Raw genomic sequence first — 23,205 nt, 5'->3', positions numbered from 1 at the left:
TCATTTAATTGAAGGAACTGTCTGATTTCTTCTTTAATTTCCTCTGTGACCCATTGGTTATTCAGAAGTGTGTTGTTCAATTTCCACATGTTTATGAAATTTTTTGAGTTTCTTTTGCTATGGATCTCCAATTTCATCACACTATGGTCTGATAATATACAGGGGATAACTTCAATTCCTTTGCACTTACTTAAACATGTTCTTTGTGTGAGTATGTGGTCTATTTTTGAGAATGACCCATGTGCAGCTGAGAAGAATGTGTATTCTGATTTTGTGGGGTGGAAGACTCTGTAAACATCTGTTAAGTTCATTTGTTCAAGAGTTGGATTGAGTTCTAGTATTTTGTTACTTATTTTTAGTCTAGTTGATCTATCTATTTGTGACAGTGGGGTGTTGAGGTTCCCCACTACAATTGTATTAGTGCATATATGACTTTTCATATCCATTAGTATTTGTTTTATATAGTTGGGTGCACTAGTGTTTGGTGCCTAGATATTTATGATTGTCATCTCTTCCTCTTGGATTCTTCCCTTTACAAGGATGTAGTGTCCTTCTTCATCTCTCTTCATCAGTGTTGGTTTGAAATCTACTTGATCTGCCAAGAGGATAGCTACTCCTGCTTTTTTTCGGTTTCCCATCACATGGAGTATTGTTTTCCACCCTTTAACTTTCAGTCTATGAGTTTCCTTTTGAATTAAGTGTGTTTCTTGTATGCAGCATATTGTTGGATTTTGCTTCTTGACCCATTCTGCCAGTCTGTTTCTTTTGATTGGTGAATTGAGACCATTAACCTTGATGGTTATAACTGAAACGTATTGACTTGTCATTGCCATGACTTTTTCTTTTTTTTGTGTTCTCCCCCTTTACATTTAATTTCTTGTCATGCCAGATGGGTTCGTTCTGCTTTGCTTCCTGGGGTTGTGATCCTCAATGTCTGTTCCTAGGATACTGTGTAAAATTCTTTGGAGTGCTGGTTTGGTATTCACGAAGTTCCTAAGGTGCTCTTTGTCATGAAAGTATCTTATTTCTCCATCCATTTTGAAAGATAGTTTTGCAGGGTCCATCAATCTGGGTTGGAGGCTGTTTTCTTTTAGGGCTTGGAATATGTCACTCCAAGCTCTTCTTGCCTTGATGGTTTGTGTTGAGAAGTCTGCTGTGATTCTGACGGGCTTTCCTTTGTATGTGGCTTGTTTCTTTTCTCTGACTGCTTGTAGAACTCTGTTCTTCAGTTGAATTTCTGGAATCTTAACTATTATATGCCTATGTGTAGATTTTTTTTTGATCAAGGCTATTTGGAGTCCTACATGCCTCACTTATCTGTATGTCAAGCTCTTTTCCCCTGCTTGGGAAGTTTTCTGCCATTATTTCTGTGAAGAGATTTTTTTATGTCATCTCCACTCTCTCCTGTTTCTTCATTGAGCCCAATCAGTCTTATGTTATTCTTCTTTGCATCATCTAGCAGCTGCTGGATTGATTTCTCATGTTTCCTTATAATTTGGAAGCAGTTTTTCTTTTCCTGGTCACTAATGGCAATCTTATCTTCTGTATCTGAAATTCTGTCCTCACATTGGCTAATTCTGCTGTGTAGACTTTCAGTGGAGTTTTTCATGTCTTGGAAATCTATTTGCATCTGTTTTATGGATTCCATTTGTTTCTTATGTTGGGATTCCATCATGTTCCTGAGCTCCTCTCCAGATTTATTAATCATGTCTTGCACTAGGGGCACAATTTCTCCTGTTATCTGAGAAATTATTTCTAATTTCATTTTTTCCAGATCCCTTTTTGGGTCTAGGTCATTGAGTATCAGAGTGTTCTATCTCATTTCCCTTTGGGGTTGCTGTAGGTGATCTGGAAGTTTGGTTTTGAGACTTATTTACGTGTTTTCTCATTTTGACTGGGGCGGGGGGCTGTTAGCGCCTGCCTGGATTACCTCCTCTGAGCTGGGAGAGGTGGGACAGGGCCCAGGAGCAGCAGTAGGGATGGTGACCCAAAAGCCCTTTCCTGTGGGCTGGGAGCAGTGGGAGGGATGGTGGCCGGGAAACCCCTTCCTCTGGACCAGGAGCAGTGGGATGGCCGCTCAGAAGCCCCTACCTCTGGGCCGGGAGCAGTGGGAAGGATGGTGGCCCAGAAGCCCCTTCCTCTGGGCCAGGAGCAGCGGGACAGAAGGTGGCCCAAAAGCCCTTTCCTCTGGGCTTGGATCAGTGGGAGGGATGGTGACCAGGAAGCCCCTTCCTCTGGACCAGGAGCAGTGGGACGGCGGCTCAGAAGCCCCTACCTCTGGGCCAGAGCAGCGGGACTCCGTACCTTGGTCTGGTGTTCTGGTGTCCTCTGCGTCTTTGTAGTGTGGAACCAGGTGGCTGCCTGTCTGCAGTGGGGTGATTCCGCGTCTTCTGTGCCACTCGGGACCTCGGTAGCATGTGGGCAGACCTGCCTGTCTACAGCGGGGTGATATAGCATCTTCTGCGTGACTCGGGACCTCGGTAGGGTGTGGGCAGACCTGCCTGTCTGCAGCAGGCTGATTCAGTGTGTTCTGTCTTACTGAGGACTTCGGTAGGGTGTCATCCAGGGAATATACTTTGAGAACCAATGCCCTGTTATATCTTGTACACTAAGTTGGGGAACCAGTTGAGTCTTATCAAGTTGGTGCTGAAGTCGCTCTCCTGTGTGGCACATTTCATGTGTCTAATGTTACTTTCCTGGCCTTACTGAAACTTGGTTTTACAATTTATGGCATAATCACTATAGAAGGGTTGGATCAAAATGTCCAAGAGACCAAAGGGACAGAGAAAAAGATTTGGGAGTGGCTGGAACTCAAGCTGTGACCTGAACCATAGAATATGCAGGGAGAAGTGGGTTGTGGGTGAACAGCAGAATGCCAGAGGGGTACTGACACCCCTGCTTTACTTGGAAGGTGAAAATATAGTCACTGTTCAGGGAGGCAACTGGGAGGAGCATTCAAAGAGGTAGGAGGAGAGCCAAAGGAGTTGGTGATGGAGAGTTCTTATTAGAGATTGGACTGCTGGCAAACACCTGGGACCAAAGCTTAAATAGTTAAACAGTGAAGTTCTCATGTGAGCTCCTGGTCTGTGGGAGGAAAGGAGGCTGGTGTCCTGTTACTCTTGCCCGCAGCATGCCTGGTAACCTGCTGTTGCTCTGAGGGACAGCTTGTTGTGAGCATTTGTCTCTGAGGCTCCCGTGGTGCTGTGGTAGCTTGTGGAGTTAAGCATGGTGAGTACATGGCAGTTTTTCTTTTCATAACTGGACACATTAGGTAGAGTAGAAATGTGTTGGTGTATTGATTACTTTTCTGTTGCTGGGACAAAGTACCTGAAACCCACAGTTTAAGGAGGAGAGGTTTATTTTGGCTCATGATTTCAGAGGTTTCAATCCATGACTGGCTGGCTCCAAGGCAGAAATGGCATGGTGGAAAGGGATGACACAGGAAAGCTGCTTAACCTGCTTAACCCATGGCAGCCAGGAAGCAGAGAGAGGAAAGAGCGACAGATACACCCTCCAAAGTGTGCTTCCTCCAACTGAGCCCCACCTCTTATCAGCACATTCAGCTGTGAACTCCAATGGAGCAATCTCCCGGTGCATAAGCACCCCCATGATTCAGTAGCATTCCAGAAGCCCCGCCTCTGAACACATGAAACTTTTGGGGGACATTTCAGATCTGATCTGTTACCACTGGTTTTTTTTATGGCTATGGTGAGGGTGCTTATGTCTGGATGGTTTTACTTTTGGAGGGCATGTTGGGGGAAGTGTGTCTAAGAAAGGGAGGATGTGAGCTGGAACTGCAAAAGTGGGCCCATGGTGCCCTGTGAGCAGTCTTAAGACCAGGCTAAGAGCTTTGCACTTTATACTGTGCCTACAAGGAGATACATTGAGCTCCACAGTGAGGAGCAGTGTGTGGCTAATACACATGGGTGGCCTTAATGCCTGGTGCCTATCTGGGCCCAAGTAGGCTTACTTGAAATGAGGGGGGAGTGAGTAAATGAATAAATTGAGAGTTTGAGGGGAAAGGTGTGATACTCTAATCAAAGTAAGGGTTTAGAAGGAATAGTCCCAAGCATCATGCGTAGTTCAAAGTTCACAAGCCTTGGAAACAGATGCTTGTATAACTGCACCCCAACTCTGGTCTCTGTGGCTGCAACTGGCCACTTAACCCCTCCAAACACCAGTTTTCTTGTTTGTGAAATGGGAATAATAATACTGCATCTACCATAAGCTTGTACTTGGCATTTGCATGTAGCACTTCCTGAATGTGCCAGTAGTTTTACTCATCTCTCCTGTTTTTCTCATAGTGCCCTGTGAAATACGCAGGGATGGCATGGCACTGTCTTTCACAGAGGAAGATAGCTCAGCAAGGCCAGAGGCCTTCCCTGGGGGCCCTTCTCCTCTGCGAGCTCAGTACTACCCCTTCCCTCAAGACTTTTCTCCCTCATAAGGTTAATGATCTGTCTTCCCTGGCTTTTGATTACCCTTGAATATCTGAATCATGTAATCTAGAAAAACTTGATTAAATGTGGATAATATGTACCTCTTATTGTCTCAGTCACATTCTCCGTTCCTCTAGGGCAGAAATTTGTGTTTGTTTTAAAAAAACAAACAATAGATGATGATGATGGTGGTGGGAAAAACTTTGAATATTATAGAGGGGTGGAAAATGAAAAATAGAAGTCCTCTAGCCTTCATTTCCATTTCCTAGAGGTGGGCATTGCTAGAAGTTTTTTATCTCTCTTTCCAGAAATGGTCAATGCTTATGAAATCATAGATATAAATGAATCATATGTAGGAATAACAAATGAGTATAATTTATATAATTATAACAGGTACAAATCATCCATATTATTGTTGATCTGTATGAGACCTATCTATCTGACCATCTGCCCATATTTCTTCCATCTCTTCATTTATTTATTTCCATTTCACACTCCCATTTCCCTCCTCTCTCATAGACACCCATTCTAATGTGAGATATATATATGATTTTTGTGAGTTATTAAATATGATTATATTAATATACAAGGGGTGATCAAAATATGTGGTGTTTAAATCAGGGAGTCTCTTTCCACCCTGGTCCCTATCTGCAGCTGTCTCCCCCAGCTGTCTCTCACCCAGTCACTGTGAGAGGGTAACACTAGGAACCCTGAAGCTAAGCCTTCTGACAGCCATCCTGAGTCTGAAATTCAAACACTCAACCATTTCTTCAAATGGCACCCAACTCTGCACTCTCTCTCCTGTGTTACGGCAGGTGCTTGCACTGGGATCAGGCCCCACCTGTCACCTGCTGTGTGGAAGGACTCCTGTTGAACAAAACCTCACACTGTCTCAATAATTGCCAGCCCAGTCCACCACCAGCTCTGTCTACCCGATTCCTCCCTGGAGTCCCCTAGAGCCCCCAGTGTTCACCTCACTTCAGCAGTCAGACCAGGGAGAAAGTCCAGACTGTTTTATTCCCTTTGCATTGTGGTCTGTCTCTTCAACTTCTCTGTAGCTTTCAATTTTCCTGTCAGTTCCCTTCCTGGGGTACTTCTCTCTCTCTCTTTTCTTTCTTCCTCAAATTACTATTTTCCAGTGTCTGGATTCTGAATCTTGGAGAGACTGAATTGCTGCTGCTCACCACTCTGCCATTTTTGTAGATTTCTTTTCTAAAGCAGTTCTGAAAGTTTTCTTTTGTGAGTGTCTTTATGATGTGTGGTCAAAAACATGGTGAAGGCTGCTGCTGAGTACCATTCAATGGAAATGCAGGCTTGTAAAAACATTACAGTATGTCTTCAGCCTCCTTTTTCACTGGATCCAGCACTGTGTGACTTCTGGCTCTTCCGCAAAGTCAAAACAACCACAAAAGGGAAACATTTTGAATCACTTTAGGACATTGAGGCAGCCATGACACACAACTATAAAGATACTCATGAAAGAAGACTTCTAGTACTGCTTCAGAAAGTGGAAAGAATGATGGGGTAAGTGTGTTGAAGGAAGGGTGTATTTTGAGGCAGATTGATGGCAATGTGTCTTTTACTATAGTAATTAAATTTTTTTTTACTATACTAAAAAAAGAAAAAAAAATCTTTAAACATTCACCACATTTTTTGATCATACCTTGTAGTATTTCTTTAACACAGAAATGAAAGTATGTATGTCTATATATACATATGAGATTATTATTCTGTATCAGTACATGTAAAGCTGCCTTATTCTTTTCAATAGCTGTGTAGTATTTCACTGTGTGGAAATACCATTTGTATCCCCCTATTGTACTTTGCTTTCTTATATTATTTTTATAAACAGTACTACAGTGACAATTTTTTCACAAGCACCTGTGCACATATGGGTTTCTTATAAGGTAATTATACTTCTTTTTTTCAGAACTTATTTTTAAAATTGATTGATTGATTGCAGTGCTTGAGCTCAAACCTAGGGTCTTGCACATACTGGGGAAGTGCTCTGCCATTGAAGTACATCCTCAACTAAATAGTATTCATTTTAAATTACCTTGATATTATCAAATTACTATTCAAAGAGAGAGAACAATTTCTATGCTTTCTAAGAATGTGGTGAGTAGAATTTAAGTCTTTTGGCAACAAATTAGAACTCTTTTCTCTGTCTTGTTAGGCTTTGTTGTTGTTTTAAAGCCCATAGCAGGGAGGTGTAGCTCAGTAGTGGAGTACTAACCTAGCCTATGTGAGGTACTGGGTTCCATCTCCAGCACACACACACACACACACACACAAAAGCCCATTGCATACTGGGCACATCTATGGAGAAACATGGCAGGTCGGCAGGTCTCTTATCCCCCCCCCCCCCCCCAGAGGTGGACATCATTTCACTTCCATCCCGTTCCACCAGAGAGAACTTAGTCACATGGTTATACATTATTGCAGGGGAAGCTGGGAAATGTAGTCCACCCATGTTCCACTAGAATCCTGTAATTATAAGAGAAGGCATGAATAGGGTAAACATTAGTTGGGCCAACCCTACCTAGTTGGCAAGTTGTTGGACTTTATCTTGAGGTGAACGCAGGGTTAGAGTTGCAGAAGGGCTCACACAGTTGACAGTTCCCCTCACAAAGTTCTTTGTGAGGCACTCCGGCAGTGGGCCTGGAAGGGTTCACTGAGGACTTACCATATGACTTGGCCCAGACTGAGTGCTTCACCTGCCTCCTTCCTCACCACAAGAATGAGTTCCCTAAATCCCATATAACAGAAAGTTTAAAGGGAAGGGATTTACTCAAGGCAGAGGATTCAAATCCATGTCTGTGTGATTGCAAAGTCCTAACCTTTCCTTTCACAGCTCTGGCCATGGCAGTGCACACTGCAAACACTGCAACTACTGGCTAGGCACCTCACCTTGCCTTGCCCTTCTTAGGGTGTACAGTCCATGCAGTCACATGTACCTGGCCTAATTGACTCTCTTCTCATTTTCCAGGCCCTCTTCCAGCTCTTTGGCCAGCTGCCGTGGCCTGGGTGGCACCCTACCCCAGTAGTCAGCCCAGGGCTTCTCTCACCCATGCAACCCCCAGCTGTCACTGCTGAGGGCCTCAGCAGCCCACTCTTTGGGACCTGCACACTCCCCACCTTCAAATTCCAGCCTCGCCGTGAGAGCATAGACTGGAGGCGCATTAGTGCTTTGGATGTGGACCGTGTAGCCCAGGAGCTGGATGTGGCCACTCTGCAGGAGAACATTGCTGGTGTTACCTTCTGCAACTTGAATCAGGAGGTGTGCAGCCGCTGTGGGCACCCTGTGGACCCGGTGCTGCTCAAGGTGCTGCGCCTGGCACAGCTTATCATTGAGTACCTACTGCACTGCCAGGATTGCCTGAGTGCCATCGTCACCCAGCTGGAGGCACGGCTGCAGGCCAGCCTGGGCCAGCAGCAGCGTGGCCAGCAGGAGCTGGGCCGCCAGGCTGATGAGCTCAAGGGCGTACGGGAGGAGAGCCGCCGGCGTCGAAAGATGATCAGCACCCTACAGCAGCTGCTAATGCAGACAGGCGCCCACAACTACCATGTGGTGAGCAATCTCTGCAGGGTGGGGAAAGTGGAGGGCCACGCACCCCAGCTAGCAGACTATCTAGCCAGCACCACCCTGAGTCATTCACAAGGCTGCTCTGGACCATTCTCACTGGTTAGGAGCAGGTTTTAGAGATGCTGTGTATAGTCAGAGCTGAGAGGTCTGATCAGGTTCTCTCTCTCTCTCTCTCTCTCTCTCTCTCTCTCTCTCTCTCTGTAGTGTAGAATCAATGTATGGTTAGGCAATAGTGGAGTCAAGCCCATTTTGGAAAAATGACTCCACCATTCTAACAAGTGTAGCATTTGAGTATTTGAGTCTATTTCAATAAAAAAGTATGGATTAGTGTTATGTTTTAAATCTAAAATGTCCCCCAAAAGTCTCAGGTTCAGAGCTGGAGCTTTTAAAAGGTGATTGGATCATAGAGGTACTGAATGTGCTATTAGGGGCCTGGTTGGAAGAGGTGGGTCACTGGGGATGTGACCTGGAAGGGTGTATTTTTGTCTGGCTCCTCCCTTCTCTGCTTCCTGGATGCTATGGGTTGAGCAGTATTTCTCTGCCATCCCCTTCCTCTGCCATCCTTTCCCTCCCTGGAGCCAGCCAACTATGAGCCAAAATAAACTTTTCTTCTTCTACATTATGGGTGTCAGATATTTTGTCCCAGCAATAAGAAAGTGACTAATACAGTTAGGGGCATTTGCCCTTTAATAAATTGCCATGGTTTCCAGGTCTTGTGCCAGGCCCTGAGGCTATAAGCACAAGTCATACTGGTTTAGGTTTTCAGGAAATTTACAGTTTGGTGGTGAATGGGTGATCCATTTCTTCTCACTAAACGTCTGACACCAGATATGTGGATTTCCCCCTCTACGCTGACTAGTTCTTCAAAACTAACAAGTGTCTTTCAGTTTAATTCAATCCTGACACTATTTACCTGGAGACAGTGTCAGTTTTAACATAAGACTGGTTCCACTTCAGATGCCAGTTGTGAGCCCTGGGCCTCCTGTACTTCTCTGACTAGTTATAAGTCGAAGGTACCCAAGATACCGTTCTCAGGTTCAGTAATTTCTTAGAATGGCTCACAGAACTCAGCAAGACACTTTACTTTATTCCTGGCTTATTACAAAAGATGCAACTCAGAATAGTCAAGTAGAAGAGATGCACATGCAAAGTATGTGGGCCCCAACACTTCAGTGTGTTCACCAACTTGGAAGTTCTCAAAAATCCCATTTTGGGGGTTTTTATGCAGATTCTGCCATGCAGGCTCAATTGATTAAGTCTTTGGTTATGTAAGTCAGTATCTGTGCCTTTCTCCTCCCTAGAGCTCAGGCAGTAGGATCTTAAGTTCTAACCCTCCAATCCTGCCTTGCTCTTTATGGTGATAAGCTTGCATCCTAAAGCCATCCAGGGGCCCTCAGCCAGCCATCAGTCACCTAAGGATACAAAAGACACTTGTCACCTCTGAGAGTCCAAGGAGCCCAGAAGCTCTTGTGTCAAGAACTGTGGACTAAGACCAACTAGTATTAGTTGGTTTCTTCTGTAGAAGAAGTTATTGCTCTTATTGCCCAGGAAATTACAAGGGTATTAGGATCTCTGTTGGGAACCAGGGATGAAGGACAAATATATATTCTTATATCTCAGTATCATAGTGGGACAGAGGAATCACAGTGGTGAAGCAGTAGTTGATATAATGTAATCAATATAATGTTTGTGGTTTAAAAGTCAGAACTTTTTCAGTAGTTAGTGGCAAAGCAGCAGCCTAACCTGGTTAATACCAGGAGGAAATTTACTGGTTAACTTAACTGAAAAGTCCAGGGGATATGGAGGAACTCATATTTGGCTTGCCCTAGGAGTCAGATGAAGTCACCAGAATCTGGCTTCTCTTTGCTGTATCCATTTGGATTAAGTTTGACTGTGAGTGACAGAAAAACTCAGGTCATTTGTTAAAACCAGACAGAAGTGTATTTCTGTCTTTCATTAACAAAGTGTGGATGTAAGCAAGTCAGGGCTGGTGTGTAATACCGCAGTCATTAGGGGCACAGTTCTTTATGTGTGGCTTTTCTAGTCTCATTGTGTGGCTTCTACTTCATTGCCTAAGATCACTGCCTGAGTTCCAGCTCTCAGGGCCACCACTCAGCAGGAGGAGAGGGAGAGAAATTGTATCACTCTTTATAAAATTCCCTTTTACTCTGATCAACTAGCAAAATTGTGCTAATTCTGAAGTTTGACTGTAAAAAGATGATAGGATAGATGGACTGCATCTGCAGTGCCTTAGGAGAGAGGTAGAATTACACACACTATTTATTTGCTGTCCTCTGCCTGTGGTGTTCTGAACCCTGGGGTGAAATCAAGATCTTTTGGTGGGATTAGTGCTGGGGATAGAACCCAAAGCCTTGCACATGCTAGGCAGGTGTTCTGCCACTGAGCTACATCTTTGGCCCTGAGATTAGTATGTATAAAATAAGAATTTTTAGTATGGAAACTGAAACATATCCAGAAGTAGAGAGAATAATTTAATGAGCCTTCATCTACACACTGCTTAATCCAGCTGTTCTCAACTTGTAGCCAGTGCCGTGGCATCTGTTTCCCTTCCTACTTTCCTAATCCTAGATTGACTTGAAGCATATTAGTCATATGATTATGTCTGTAACATTTCAGTATGTAGTTCTAAAAGGCAAGGATTCCCTCTTCTAAACATAAACACAACACCATCATCATACCCTGAAAAATCAATAGAAATTCCTTAGTATCATCAAATAGTCAGTGTTTATAGTTTCCCAGGACAGTGGTAGTGTTTTGAATTGACATCACTGCCTTACTCAGTAAATCATATTTTACTTTTTTCTTTCTTCTTTTTTTTTGTGGTGCTGAATATTGAACCTCAGGCCTTGCACATTCTAAGCATTTACTTTACCACTGAGCTACATCTCTAGCCCCCCAAATTCTTTATTTTTAAAGCAATATAGGGGTTCAAAGGGAAGGGGAGTTTGGACAAAGGGGAAATCCCAGGCTGCCTCAGAGGATCTAATCCCATACTCCCTGTTCTCCTCTGTACAGTGCCACCTGTGTGACAAGTCATTCATGAATGCCACCTTTCTCCGGGGCCACATCCAACGCAGGCATGCAGGCATGGCAGAAGGTGGTGAGTCCAGGCAGCAACTGGGGACCCTGTTGGGACTGTAGAAAGGCCTGGGGCTTGGGCAGTGGGCAGGGGCACTATACAAATGTGTACCCAAGCTTTCTCTCATCATCTAATCGAGGATGGAGCTATCCCATCATTAACCAAGGGGCAGGAGACCCCAGAAGGGGCTGGATAAGTTTTGACCACTTGTGTGGAGAAGAGAACAGGTAGGTGCCAGTCTTAGCTTTGTCTGTTTCCATGATGCAACCTTAGTGTTTTGTTTCTGAATTTCTGTGGCTTTTATTGTGACTGGGACAGTCAGATGGAGAGACTTTGAGGGGCCCCTACCTCCCAGCCTTCTGTGAATCTGCAGTTCTCTGCAGCTAGCTATGAATAAGATTAAATGGGGTAAACGAGCAGTCAAACCAGTTCTTTGGCTTTTCTATGTACCTGAACTTATCATAACTTAATAAGTTTGTTTAATCTTATCATTTCAAATTCTAACATGAGCAGCAAGGCTCTATGTTGTCCCCACAAAGAGATTTTCATACTGGGTATCTACATTTTGAGATTCAACAGAAAAATCTGTAAAACAAAATAAATGTATGAAAAGTTTAAAGAAACCTTTTTTCTATTTTCCATCATTTCAATTCCCTTTTCAAAAAAGAGTTTTAAAACAGTATCACTTACCTAGTTACTATACATTCATTACATATCTAATTCTTGTTGATTCTGCACAGAGGGCTAAGGATAAACAAGTTTTCCATGTCTTAAATAGTCGTTTTCTAACAAAAATATGGCTCTGATATAGAAACGACATTAGATTTTCTAATGTCATTAAATCATCTGTGAAAACATGAGTTTTAATGGCTGAATAGTATTCCATCATGTGACGATCACAATTTATTTCACAATGTCCTCCCATTGAATATATGTATTGGTTACTCAAAATTTTCCCTATTACACAGCACAGGATGATTAACATTCTCCTATGTAAACCTTTGTGTATTGTTCTTAATATTTCCTTAATGTAAGGAGAGGGAAAATATTTTAAAAAGCCATTCAGGTTCATGACTTTTTGTTCTCAGGTAGCTGGTTTTTCTTGTCTTATTCTATACTCACCTTATTCAACCAATCTGTACTCACTTTATTCAACCAAAATAATTTCTATCCACCTAAAAATTGTTTCCAAAAAGTAAACTGAGAAAAGCCACATCTTTTATCAAAGAAAGATTTAAAATTTTAATAATAGTACCATCTGTCTAGAAATTATTTATACTTTAAAAACTAACACGTATTTGAGAATAATTAATGTATTTTTCATTAACCCTTAACTCTTGCTTTATCTGCATATAGCTTAGCTTTGTAATTCATTCTGAATCATTTTTTGACTTACAAAACTTGGATATTAAGAGAGGATGTTAAAGTTTTCATTATATTAAGAGAGGATGTTAAATTTTTATCACAAAAATGATAAGTGAGGTAATTAGCTAGATTTAATTATTCTACAATGTGTATCTAGATCAAAACAACACATTGTACATGATAAATATATACAGTTTTGTTTGTCAATTTAAAAAAACTAGCTAGGCATGATGGCACATATCTGTTACCCCAGCACTCTGAGAGGATGAGGCAGGAGGATCACAAATTCAAGCCCAGCCTGGGCGACTTAGCCACTTACTGAGACCCTGACTCAGAGTAAAGAAAAGGTTGGGAATGTAGCTCAGTACAAAGGCCCTGGATTCAAACCCTACCAAAAAATGTTTTTTAAAGATTAAGGTATACACCTGCAGTAACCTTGGTTAGAATGTTTCTTCCATATCCCTATTTTTTCATTTGAAACTTAACACTGTAGATGTGAATTATACTACATTATTTTGAAGAGTGACTTGAAAGCTACAGCTGTTTTCATTACTTAAGTTCCTTTCGCTTACAGTGCTGCAGAAGTATGTTCTTTGCATTAATGGTTGGGATATACACACTGTTTAGCATTCAGTTTCTGTTACTCTAGAATTTTGCATTTCTATGTGTCAGTACTGTCAAAATACTTATTTTAAATGGCAGGACAATAATAGTTCACATTTGGGCCAGGGATTTAGCTCAGTGGTTTCGCCACCTGCTGTGCAAGTGCAAGGACCCGAGTTTGATCCCTAGTACCAAAAAAAAAAATTTAATAATAGTTCACATTTATTGAGCTGTCATGGCAGGTACTGTGCTGATCACTTTGTATTATCACATTTCATCCTCACAAAACCCCTCTGAGTTGGGCACTGTTACAATCTCCATTTTGCAGTTTGGGGAAGCAGAGGAACAGGGAGGTAAGTCCTTTACCCAGTGTCAACAAACTGCATGGCAAGGCTGGTCTCAGACTCAGAGGTGACTGCAGAAGTGAGAAAGAAACTATGCTCCATTGATTTTCACTCTGTCTTTCCACTGCCCCCAGGAAAGCAGAAACAGCAGGAACGGCCAGCTGAGGAGCTACTGGAAGAGCTGAGAGCCAAGCTGAAGTGGACCCAAGGGGAGCTGGAAGCCCAGAGGGAGGCCGAGAGGCAGCGCCAGCTCCAGGTGGGTATGGAGAATATACTTCCACAGCACTGCAAGCAAGAGGAACTTAGGTAATGAAAGTGTCAGAGAGACTCACGGCTACCTAGGCCTACCAAGCACATGGATCCCACAGGGCTTGAAGTCCAGCTGGTTTCCCAGAGCTGGGGGCCAGAGTCAGAATGCCACCTTCTTGGATGTGGCAAATTATTTTAGGGAGTCTGGAAGGAAAATTAAATTATTTTGCCAGACCTACGTGACCAAAAGAGAATTGGAGCAGAGAATTGCAGTTTCCTGTGTTAGTCAGCACTCATTGAAGGGATTTGAATTTGAATTCAGCTTCTTGTACTACATTGTTGGTTGGCTTTTTGAGGGCAGAGCATGGGTCTGATTCTGAAAGCTCCAGAACCCAGCCTGGAGGAAATGTCCAGTAAAAGTTTGTAGAATGAAAATACATGAGTTTTCCCTGCCCTTTCCTTCATCTATCCACCATTCATCATCTCAGCATGCATCTGTGAGCACCAACTGTGCCAGGCATGGTGAGGAATAAGGAAAGAGAAGACAAATTCTTATCCTCAAGGGACCGTATGATTTAGATAAGTGGGCCACTCTGAGGCCAAGCAACTGGGACTATGGGGTAAATGTTTTTGGGTCTCCATAGTGTTGTGCACGACAGGGGGCCGTAGCAGATCTTCAGCAAATATTTGCTACAATGTGGAATTAATGATTCTATTGTTCTCGCCTATTTTTTTTTTTTTTTTAAGGAAACAGAGATTACTCGTCAGAGGGAAATAGAAGTGAAGAAAGAATTTGATGAATGGAAAGAAAATGAGCGGACCAAGCTTTATGGAGAAATAGACAAGCTAAAACAATTACTTTGGGATGAATTTAAAACCATTGCCAACCAGAACTCTACCCTAGCAGAGGTGCTCAACATAGAAAGCTTTTCAAAGTTTTTCTTTCTGTTGAAAACCTGCTTATTTGTTCTCTTTTCTGTTTATTTTCCTTGTATCCAGAATTGAACTCATGACCTTGCGCTTGCCTCTGAGCTAAATTCCTGGCCCTTTATTTGTTCTCAACATTAATTTCTTAGTCTGCACTAGTTATATTTCATCTGCTTTTGGATCTAAGACATTGTGAAGCCAGATACCAGAGGCCAGAGCCTGAGGGAGGCTCACAGTGGTCTATTGCTTACTGGCTTTGAGACCTTGGGTGAGCTGCTTAACTTGCTTGTGCCTCAGTTTCTTTCCTGTAAGATGGGTTGCTGAAATATTTAATTAGCACATATACAGCATTTAACATTATCTGGTACGTAGTTAGAACACCCAAGATATTAACCCTATTTTGCCAAGTGTTTTCATTGTTGCACAAGAAACGAGGCAAAATTTTAATGAATGAACTTTTTCCTGAATATATGAATGTGCACATTCTCTGAATATTGGCTGTGTGTCCAATACTCTGATGAGGTCCATGGGGTCTCCGGAGGTCACATGTAATGGCTAACACTTGCTGACTGTATTTGCTATTTCCTAGCTTCTGTGCAAAGCGCTTTACATACAGTTTTAATCTTTATAATAAGCAAGTGACCATAATATTCTAGGAGCAGGTGCATCAGTTTATTACTTTAAAAAAATTTTTTTTTAAAATAGCTATTACAGGGCCAGGGATTTAGCTCAGTGGTTCTCCTGCCTGCCTCACAAGTGCAAGGTCCCGAGTTTGATCCCTGGTACCAAAAAGAAAAAAAAATTGCTATTACATTCTTTCTTTACAGTTGATGAAACTGAGACCACATAATTTGCTTCAGGTCACATAGCTAGTAAGAGGAGGAGCTGGGATTTGAACCTAGCTCTTCAAATTCACAAGCTCAGATCTCCTACTGGGTCTACTACCAAATTTATGCAGGAAGATTTTATTAGGGTTATCTTTGGATTATATCTTCCCTTGTAAGCCTGTATCAAGAGGAGAGTTTTGAGGAAAAATCTAGTCTTAAAATGTATTTATCTTTTACTTGTCCTCCCAACATCAAGGCGAGTCGTGGCTTTGCAAATTAACTGTTTGATGGTGTTTCTTACAATCAAGCCACATTTTGCCTAAAGAAACACAGAGACACCTTTTCAAAAGGGAATTGTAATAGGATATTCCTGGAAGCAGAGAACAAAGAGAGGAGCTGGGGAGGGAGGTAAAGTCTTCCAAGTCAGGGCCCCAGTGACCTGCTTCTTCTGACTGGACCCCTGCTTCTAACTGTAAGTCACCTGTAAGCCCCATAATTCAATCACCTTCCAAAAGCCCTAAAAGCACAAGAGAATTTTGGGCAACGTCTAGGTATAAACCATAACACGACCCACACCATCCCAACCTAAATGCTCCCCCACTGGATCAGAGATGACCTGTGGAAGACAAGATGTTGCTCCATCATGTGGACGTCAGTGCCTGACACCCAACTCCACACCATCATTCCCAGGTTTTGTTAATTCATTTAAAAAACCTGTGGGGTGGGGAAGCCAGGTAGGATTCCATTTAGAACAATTATGAGAAGTACGGTAAGATAGTCAATCTTCAAAACTTAGGAAAGTATTCTTGATGTTAGGAGGGCCAATGAGAGTGAAATACATTTTGGAGATATTTGTCCTCAAAACTTTCCACCTGATACAGAAGTCTGAGAGCTTACTTTGGTTAAGTTGCTTGACCAAAGAGAGAACTTTATATTAGATAGAGGTAAACTGAGCTGCCAAAGGAGTCTCTAATTGAAATGCAAATACCTCGAAAGTTTGTGATCCCAAGAAAACCAGTTCTATGGTGTGTCATAGCAGTATAGAAGCCAGAAGTGGCAGACACATCAGAATCCCTGAGTTGAGTATATGTCTGGTAAAGCATTTGACTATCAAAATATTTAAAGAGTTTAGAAGTGATTAACATTGGCCGCAGTATTACTTAAGTGGTGACTGAGAAGAGTGAGCAAAAACTAAACCCAAGTCAAACTCAGGGGCTTGTAGTTTCTCTCTCTCTTTCCTACATTGGGGGTTGGACCCTGGGTCTTCACACTGAGCTACATCCCCAGCCCTTAATTTTTTTTCTTTTTTTTGAGACAGGGCTTTGGTAAGCCATTAAGTTGCCTAGGCTGAGCTTGAGCTTGCAGTCTCCTACCTCAGCCTCAAGGAGTGCTGGAATTACAGATGTGTGCTACCATACTGGGCTGCAGTTTCTTGAAGTTGTAATAGAACTTATGGATTTCATACAGTAATAAAGATAGGTATGGGTATGTTTTGTTTTTGTTACTGCAGTAGTGACATCTATCTATCATAGAAAGGTGGAAAGGCATCTACTCTTTGGTCCATTTTTGTGTCTTTCCTTCAGGTCACATACTGTTAATAGCTCAGGAATCATCAGGAATTGTGGTATGGCTCTGAGCTGTGCAAAGCCAGTCCTTACTGGTGTCAGCCAGGATATTTTTGTGAGGAAGGCCCAGGAGACCTCAGGGAGTGGCCTGCTGTGCCTGAGGGTCTCTAAGCATCTGGTCTACAGCTTATTCCAGACCGAGGAAGAAATGAGGCAGCAGTTGGAGGAATTTGACGTTTTGAGCATAGCAGAATTTAAGTGGAATTGAAAGGACACTCTTAAATTCTGTTCTTCTGTGGCAAATTGCTTCACTTTTGCAAGAGCTGAGCCCTCAGGAGAACCCTAGAAATGTTGATTTGTGTGAATATTTGCAGGTGCATAGGTTTATCAAAGATGAGTAGGGGTTGTGGTTGAGGTAAGGTATGCCCTTCTGACTCTGTTTTCAGGTAAGGTATCAAAGTCAACATCAGGCCTAGATCTTCATCTAATAAAAAGATGCCTGGCCTTTTCAGAAACTGCAGGCTCTGCAGTCCCACAGTGTGATGGAATCCCACCTTGGATCACTGCGGGATGAGGACTCCGAGGAGCGACTCAGGCAGGCAGAAGAGCTCCAGGCCCTGCGAGAGAAGATGGAGATTCAGGTGAGCTGATGCTACATGCTGTGCTTCCTGGAGCAAGCCAAGGACCTTATTATCCACAGCAAGGCCTGTCACTTTTGCAGTAAAGTTGAAAGACATCAAAGCTCTATATTTGCAGGCTTTTGTGCCAATGCATGAAAACAGAATAAGATTCTCAGTTCAGGCCGGGGATTTAGCTCAGTGGTTCTGCTGCCTGCCTGGCAAGTACAAGGTCCCGAGTTCCATCCCCTGTACCTGCAAAAAAACCCCAAAAGATTCTCAGGTGAAGCTGTTGTAAAATATCCAATTTTCCTGAGATCTTTTCTAAAATATATACAAACACATATTAATTTTTTTTTTTTTTTGGTACTGGGGATCGAACTTGGGACCTTGCGCTTGCGAGGCAGGCGGCGACACCACTGAGCTAAATCCCCGGCCCACCTATTAATTTTTTATGTGACACTTTTGTGCCCATTTCATTCTAACCCAGTTGAAAATCATTCAGGAAGTGTGATAGTGTCCTGGAGTTGAAGATATTTGGGATGGATCCAGGGGTAGACATTTATTAATCAGCTCCTGGAGCCAACAAGCTTTGATTTGTAGCATGTTCCGGTTTCTGTGCTGTAAATACTTCCACGTGGCACATTCTATGCTATCAGTGTGATAGTGGTCACTGAATGAAGCTGGGAAAACTTGTGCACAATATGCTCTTACGGGGCTGGCTCTGGCCACTGCCAGATGAACCTTGCTTCAGGCCCATTATAGTTGTGTTACATCACTGATACAGGGCAAAGAGAAGCAACTGTCATAGTCACTAGATAATGCTGGGTTTCTGTCTCTACTCTCTAAGGTGGTTGACAAAGAGCTTCAGGTCTGGCAACTATAAAGGGTTTGCCATTGTTTTTCTATGAAATCTTTTCACAATCTTTGCCTATTTTTCCATATTTGTTTTTCCTACCAATTTGAGTTTGTATAATGTGTGGGTGTCAACTCAGCCCTATGTTGTTCTAGTTTCCTTAGTTTTCTATTGGTCTTTCAATTTTGATTATTGTGATTTGGCCATAAAAAGTAATGTTTATGTGCTCAAGATGATCAAATTATCAGTCTTTTCTTTTTTTCTTTTTGTGATGCTGGGGATTAAACCCAGGGCCTTGTGCATGCTGGGAAAGTACCGCTGAGCTGCATCCCTAGCCCCCTCCCTCTTTTTTTAATGGCCTTCCTCTGAGATTTAAAAAACTTTATATTTGTGTGTTTTTTTTTTTTTTTTTTGGTGCTTTTATGACTTTACTTTTGTTATTTAAGTCTTTGACCCACGTAGAATTTACTTTGGTTTAAGATATGGGGTAAGGATCCAGTTCATATTTTTTTGTAGGCAGCAAGCTACTTGTTCAAACACCTTTAGTCAATCATCTATCTTCCCAGTCCCTCAATTGAGTTTCCATCTTCTTCTATCTTTGCCTGGGCTTTCTACTCTGTCCCACTAGTCTGTCTGCCCAATCATGAGCCATTGCTTTTTAATTTCTGTAGCTTTATAATAATATTAATATCTTGAGGGGTCCACTTAATAAGCTGTTAATCTTTTTCAGAAAACAGAATGGAAGAGAAAGTTGAAGGAATTGCAGGAAGAGCATGTGACAGAGAGGAGAGAGGTAGCTATACTCATGATTCCTTTCTCCTCTATCCTTGCTAGACATGACTGTTGGACATTTTGTGGCTGATACTGTGCCTGGCTGCTGGCCCCTATCAATACATAGAAGGGAGCAGCTCTCTGGCCAGCAGTTTCCTTGGCCAGAGGCAGGGCCTTGTCACTTGAACCCAAAACGCCCTTTATACAGTGCTGCCTCCTCCAGGCCCTCTTGTGCTTTAAGCCTCAGATGAGTCATCTGGCGGTTTCATGTTTGAGCTCTTTGAAAACTTACCCAGAAAGAGCCAGGTGGTATGGACCTCACTGATGTCCCAGGAGGCAGCAGGCACCTGGAAAAGAAAACTCTTCCATACAAATTTGAGAAGGCAGGTTGAGGAGAAAACCAGGTAACAAGAGCTCCATGACCTGCCTGCAGAAAGCTTGGAAGATGACGAGAAATTGACACATGGCAGATACTTGCTCCCCACTCTGTTATAGTGATGCACAGTTCCCAAGTTATGAAACATTTTCAAATGGGAAATATATTCAAATTTGTTCTAAAAGCAGAGGAAATGTACTAAGGTACACTGAGTCAAGTCACTCCCACTTGGCCCTACTCCCACCCAGTCACTCCCACCTGTCTCTACCACTCCCACACAGGCAATGACATGTGTTCCCTTCTCATGTATTCTTCTAGAGGTTTTTCATACAAATGTTAAAAATAATCTTATTTTACATCTGCTCTTATATCAGAGGTAGCATGTGAACACATTTTCTTCTTGTTTTTACCCTGAAACATGCATCCGGTGATTTTTCAATGGTCTCAGCCTACCTCAGTGGGTAGCCACATCTGACATAGCACTTTCTCTCCCGATCTTAGGGGCCTGATTCCATTCTTACTTCTTTTTAGGCACAATTCAAAAATCTGCCCAAATAGGAGGGCAGTTAGTCTTGTTAGAAAGCTCCCTGCCTAGGCCTAGAAACCCCCTAACCTGCCCCAAGTGGAACCCTGCAGAGGTCTCGGCAGACATTTGCCTAACCACCATCCCATGCCCACCAGCTACAGGAGGAGAATGAGAGGCTCCAGGCCTCCCTGTCTCAGGATCAGAGGAAGGCAGCCACCCAGTCCCAGCACCAGATCAATGCCCTCCGTGCCCAGCTGCGGGAACAAGCCAGGCTCATAGCCTCCCAAGAGGAGAAGGTAGGTCTGTCCTCTGACCAGCCAGCCACTGCTGCCTGTAGGCCTCTTCTCTGTGAGGATTGTTTTGGATTCTTGTGGGCCCAGTGGCCCTAGTTCTATTAGGCTCTGAAAGGGAGGGAAGAGTCCTCAGCATGAGGAGCACAAAGGGAGGAAGACGTAGATGCCTCCTTCTGGGTGGAAGAAGTGCTGTTTTCCTTAGGGGCAGCTGACAGTTGGGTTCACTCTAAAGACATAGACCATGTAAGAGGCCTGGCCCTTGGTTGATACTTTGTTCATTAGCTCGTTAAAGCCCCACTCCTGCCCTTTGGTGTAGCCATCACTTTTCCCATCTTCACTTGATGGGATAATGAACAGGCTGGAGAAATCCAGTGCCTCGCTCAAATCTGCACTTGGGTAATAACAAAACCCAACATGGTACAAGTGACAGAGGTGAGATTCAACCCAAGCCAATGGACAGTTTGTGCTCTTTATACTGTGTTCTCAGACTAAATTAATAGCCTGAGGTGAAGTTGTTAGATAAACCAGCATGGTGAAAAGTTGCTTACTCAATAAGCACCTCTCTCCTAGAATTCATCTGTTCTTGATTATTCTCATCCCATCTCAGGCTCAGCACTCCCCCCAGCCCCCATGAGCTTTTCCAGGTTCATGGGAAAGCTCTTCCCCGCTCTGGGGCCCTCCTGGGGCCTTGCCATTATTCTAACACTACCTATCTCACAGGTCAACCTCCACACAGCTCCTCTGGGCTGCACAGCCATTGTCTACTTCAGTCTTCTGATCCTGTGCCCCTTGCTAGTTGTGCTTTTCTGCTCTGCCATCCTACTTCGCTCAGTCAAGTATATCCACTGCCCCCAGCCCCCTTTCTCTTTCCCCCTGGAACTTAGCTTTACACTTCAGGTCTAGTCTGGAGGATTCCTTCTTACATTTCTTAAAACTCTTTTCTGCAAATGTTTCAGTTAGGAACCCATTGGCTAAAGATAACAAAATAAGTTAATACCAGTAAAAGAGGTGACAGTTGCTAGCTGTGGTTAGCACCAAAATTATGCCCCTGGGAATCCAGACTCTGTGTTTATTTTTACCATATTTAACATGTTGATTTTTGTTTTGATGCTCAACTCTCACAGTTACAAGATAGCTCCCATTACCCACCCTTCACAATCATATTTGATGGAAGAAGTTAATGAAAAGGGCCTTTTCTAAGACTCCTGCCAATAAATTATTGGTCAAATCTCTGCCACATGGGAAGCTACAACTTCAAGGAAGACTAGGAAAGTGAAAATTGGCAATGATCTGTAGAACAGAGGTAGGCAAGGGAGAAAACATTTCAAAATGGATGTTGGATGGGTCATACATTAGTATATGATACAGTGGGTAATAACAAAACCCAACTCTAGCTGAAGCAGAAGAGGGAATGTGCCATAACATAAGACAGAGCATCTCACAGAGCTCAGGGCTAGGGATGCAACTGAATCTGGGCATAAACTGGGACCAGAAACATGAGCATGGTCAGAAGTTTTGCTCTTCTATGTGTCTCTGTTCTTTTCTCTATATCTGCTTCAATTTTATTCTGAAGATCACCTCCTGCTTCTTACTGGTTTCATGTGGCAAAACAAACAAACCAAGAAAACCAAAAACCATTGGCTGCCAGTAGCTCTTGACTCATCAGTCTACAGCTCTCCACTCAAACCTGGACAGTCAGATATGGCTGTGGTGTGAGGTCACATGGGTCACAAGTGGCTGCCCAGTCTGCAGCCATATAGAAGGAGGGAAGAAGAGGTGCTTCTTGGATGCCTACATCATGCCTTCTGCCATGTATCTGGCCTTCTACTCAGCTCAGATGCCACATCATGGAGGTAGCCTCTACCTTGCTCTGGCTGTTTCTGTCAACCAGACCAGTAGTACTGTGTGTTGTCCCACTTGCTTCCTTGGGTCTCCTGCCCCACAGTCACAAGCTTTCTTTGAAGAGGGGTCATTCTTGGCTCCTCATTTGGGGAAAGGGAGCAGGTTACCATCCTGGATTGTTACTATTCCACCGTGGCTCCATCTCATTTCACATACAGACTGTAGGAGCTGTTTTGGGTGCTGAGATGGTGTAGCCCAGCTCCTTCCAGTTCCCAGTGGTGGCATGGTGACAGTAGCCATCCCTTCTTCTCTGTGCTGGGGAGACCCACTGCTCAGAGCAGAGTACCACAGTGTTCTCTGCTGGCAATAACCTGCTCTGTTCCACCTCTTGCAGATCCAGACCTTGTCCCTCAGGAAGGCAGAGTGTAAGTCCATAGAGGGTGGCTTGGGACAGTCTTGGCTATTGTCTTGGGCTATTTTCCCTCTCATATCACAATCAGTTTATAAGTGGAGGGCTGGTAACAGTGGCCCATGGGATGTGTGGTGTTGGGTGAGGGAGGGAGCTGCTGGGTCAGACAGCATTTTTGCCAAAGGCTGTCCAACAGCTGGCAGGGGTTCTTGCCTGGTTTGCTCTTATTTGCACATGGATGAGAGCTGGGGAGGCATAAGTGTTTTGAGGGTGTTGATTGATGGAGTGGGCCTCACGAGCAGGCTTTCTAATTCACCATGCCTGTGGCAGGCCTCAGGGTTGACTGGAATAGTACTATTAATAACACTTGTGTTCCATGCACTTTGTCAGATTTGTTGTCTTGCTATTTTAGCCCCACTATTTAATATGGAATGTGTATTATTATCCCCATTTTCTGGGAAAGAAAACTGAGGTTTAGAGAGATTTGAGGACTTATCATTTCATGCACAG

General features: G+C 43.3%; 1 protein-coding gene across 14 annotated transcripts in view; it reads left to right on the top strand.

Annotated features, from left to right (window-relative positions):
• Dzip1l (DAZ interacting zinc finger protein 1 like) overlaps positions 1–23,205 on the top strand; it is a 51,359-nt gene that overhangs the window by 9,871 nt on the left and 18,283 nt on the right. For 5 of the 14 annotated variants that reach the window (XM_013070811.3, XM_021247859.2, XM_021247833.2 and 2 more), the window contains 8 exons: positions 7,429–8,010; positions 11,062–11,146; positions 13,572–13,693; positions 14,434–14,595; positions 17,518–17,646; positions 19,209–19,271; positions 20,307–20,447; positions 22,681–22,711. In XM_013070811.3, coding sequence (XP_012926265.1) covers positions 7,510–8,010; positions 11,062–11,146; positions 13,572–13,693; positions 14,434–14,595; positions 17,518–17,646; positions 19,209–19,271; positions 20,307–20,447; positions 22,681–22,711 — 1,234 coding nt within the window. In that variant the 5' untranslated portion in view covers positions 7,429–7,509. Of the gene's footprint in view, positions 1–1,941; positions 3,229–7,428; positions 8,011–11,061; positions 11,147–13,571; positions 13,694–14,433; positions 14,596–17,517; positions 17,647–19,208; positions 19,272–20,306; positions 20,448–22,680; positions 22,712–23,205 lie in introns of those variants that run through there. The other 9 variants (XR_002390801.2, XM_021247817.2, XM_021247776.2 and 6 more) reach the window with 7 other exon arrangements.

This window comes from Heterocephalus glaber, unplaced genomic scaffold (assembly GCF_053883595.1).
Source record: "Heterocephalus glaber isolate CG9 unplaced genomic scaffold, H.glaber_assembly_v1.0 deba00001504, whole genome shotgun sequence".
NCBI lineage: Eukaryota > Metazoa > Chordata > Mammalia > Rodentia > Bathyergidae > Heterocephalus > Heterocephalus glaber.
Note: the sequence above shows the minus strand (reverse complement) of the source record. Positions and strands in the feature narration are given on the sequence as shown.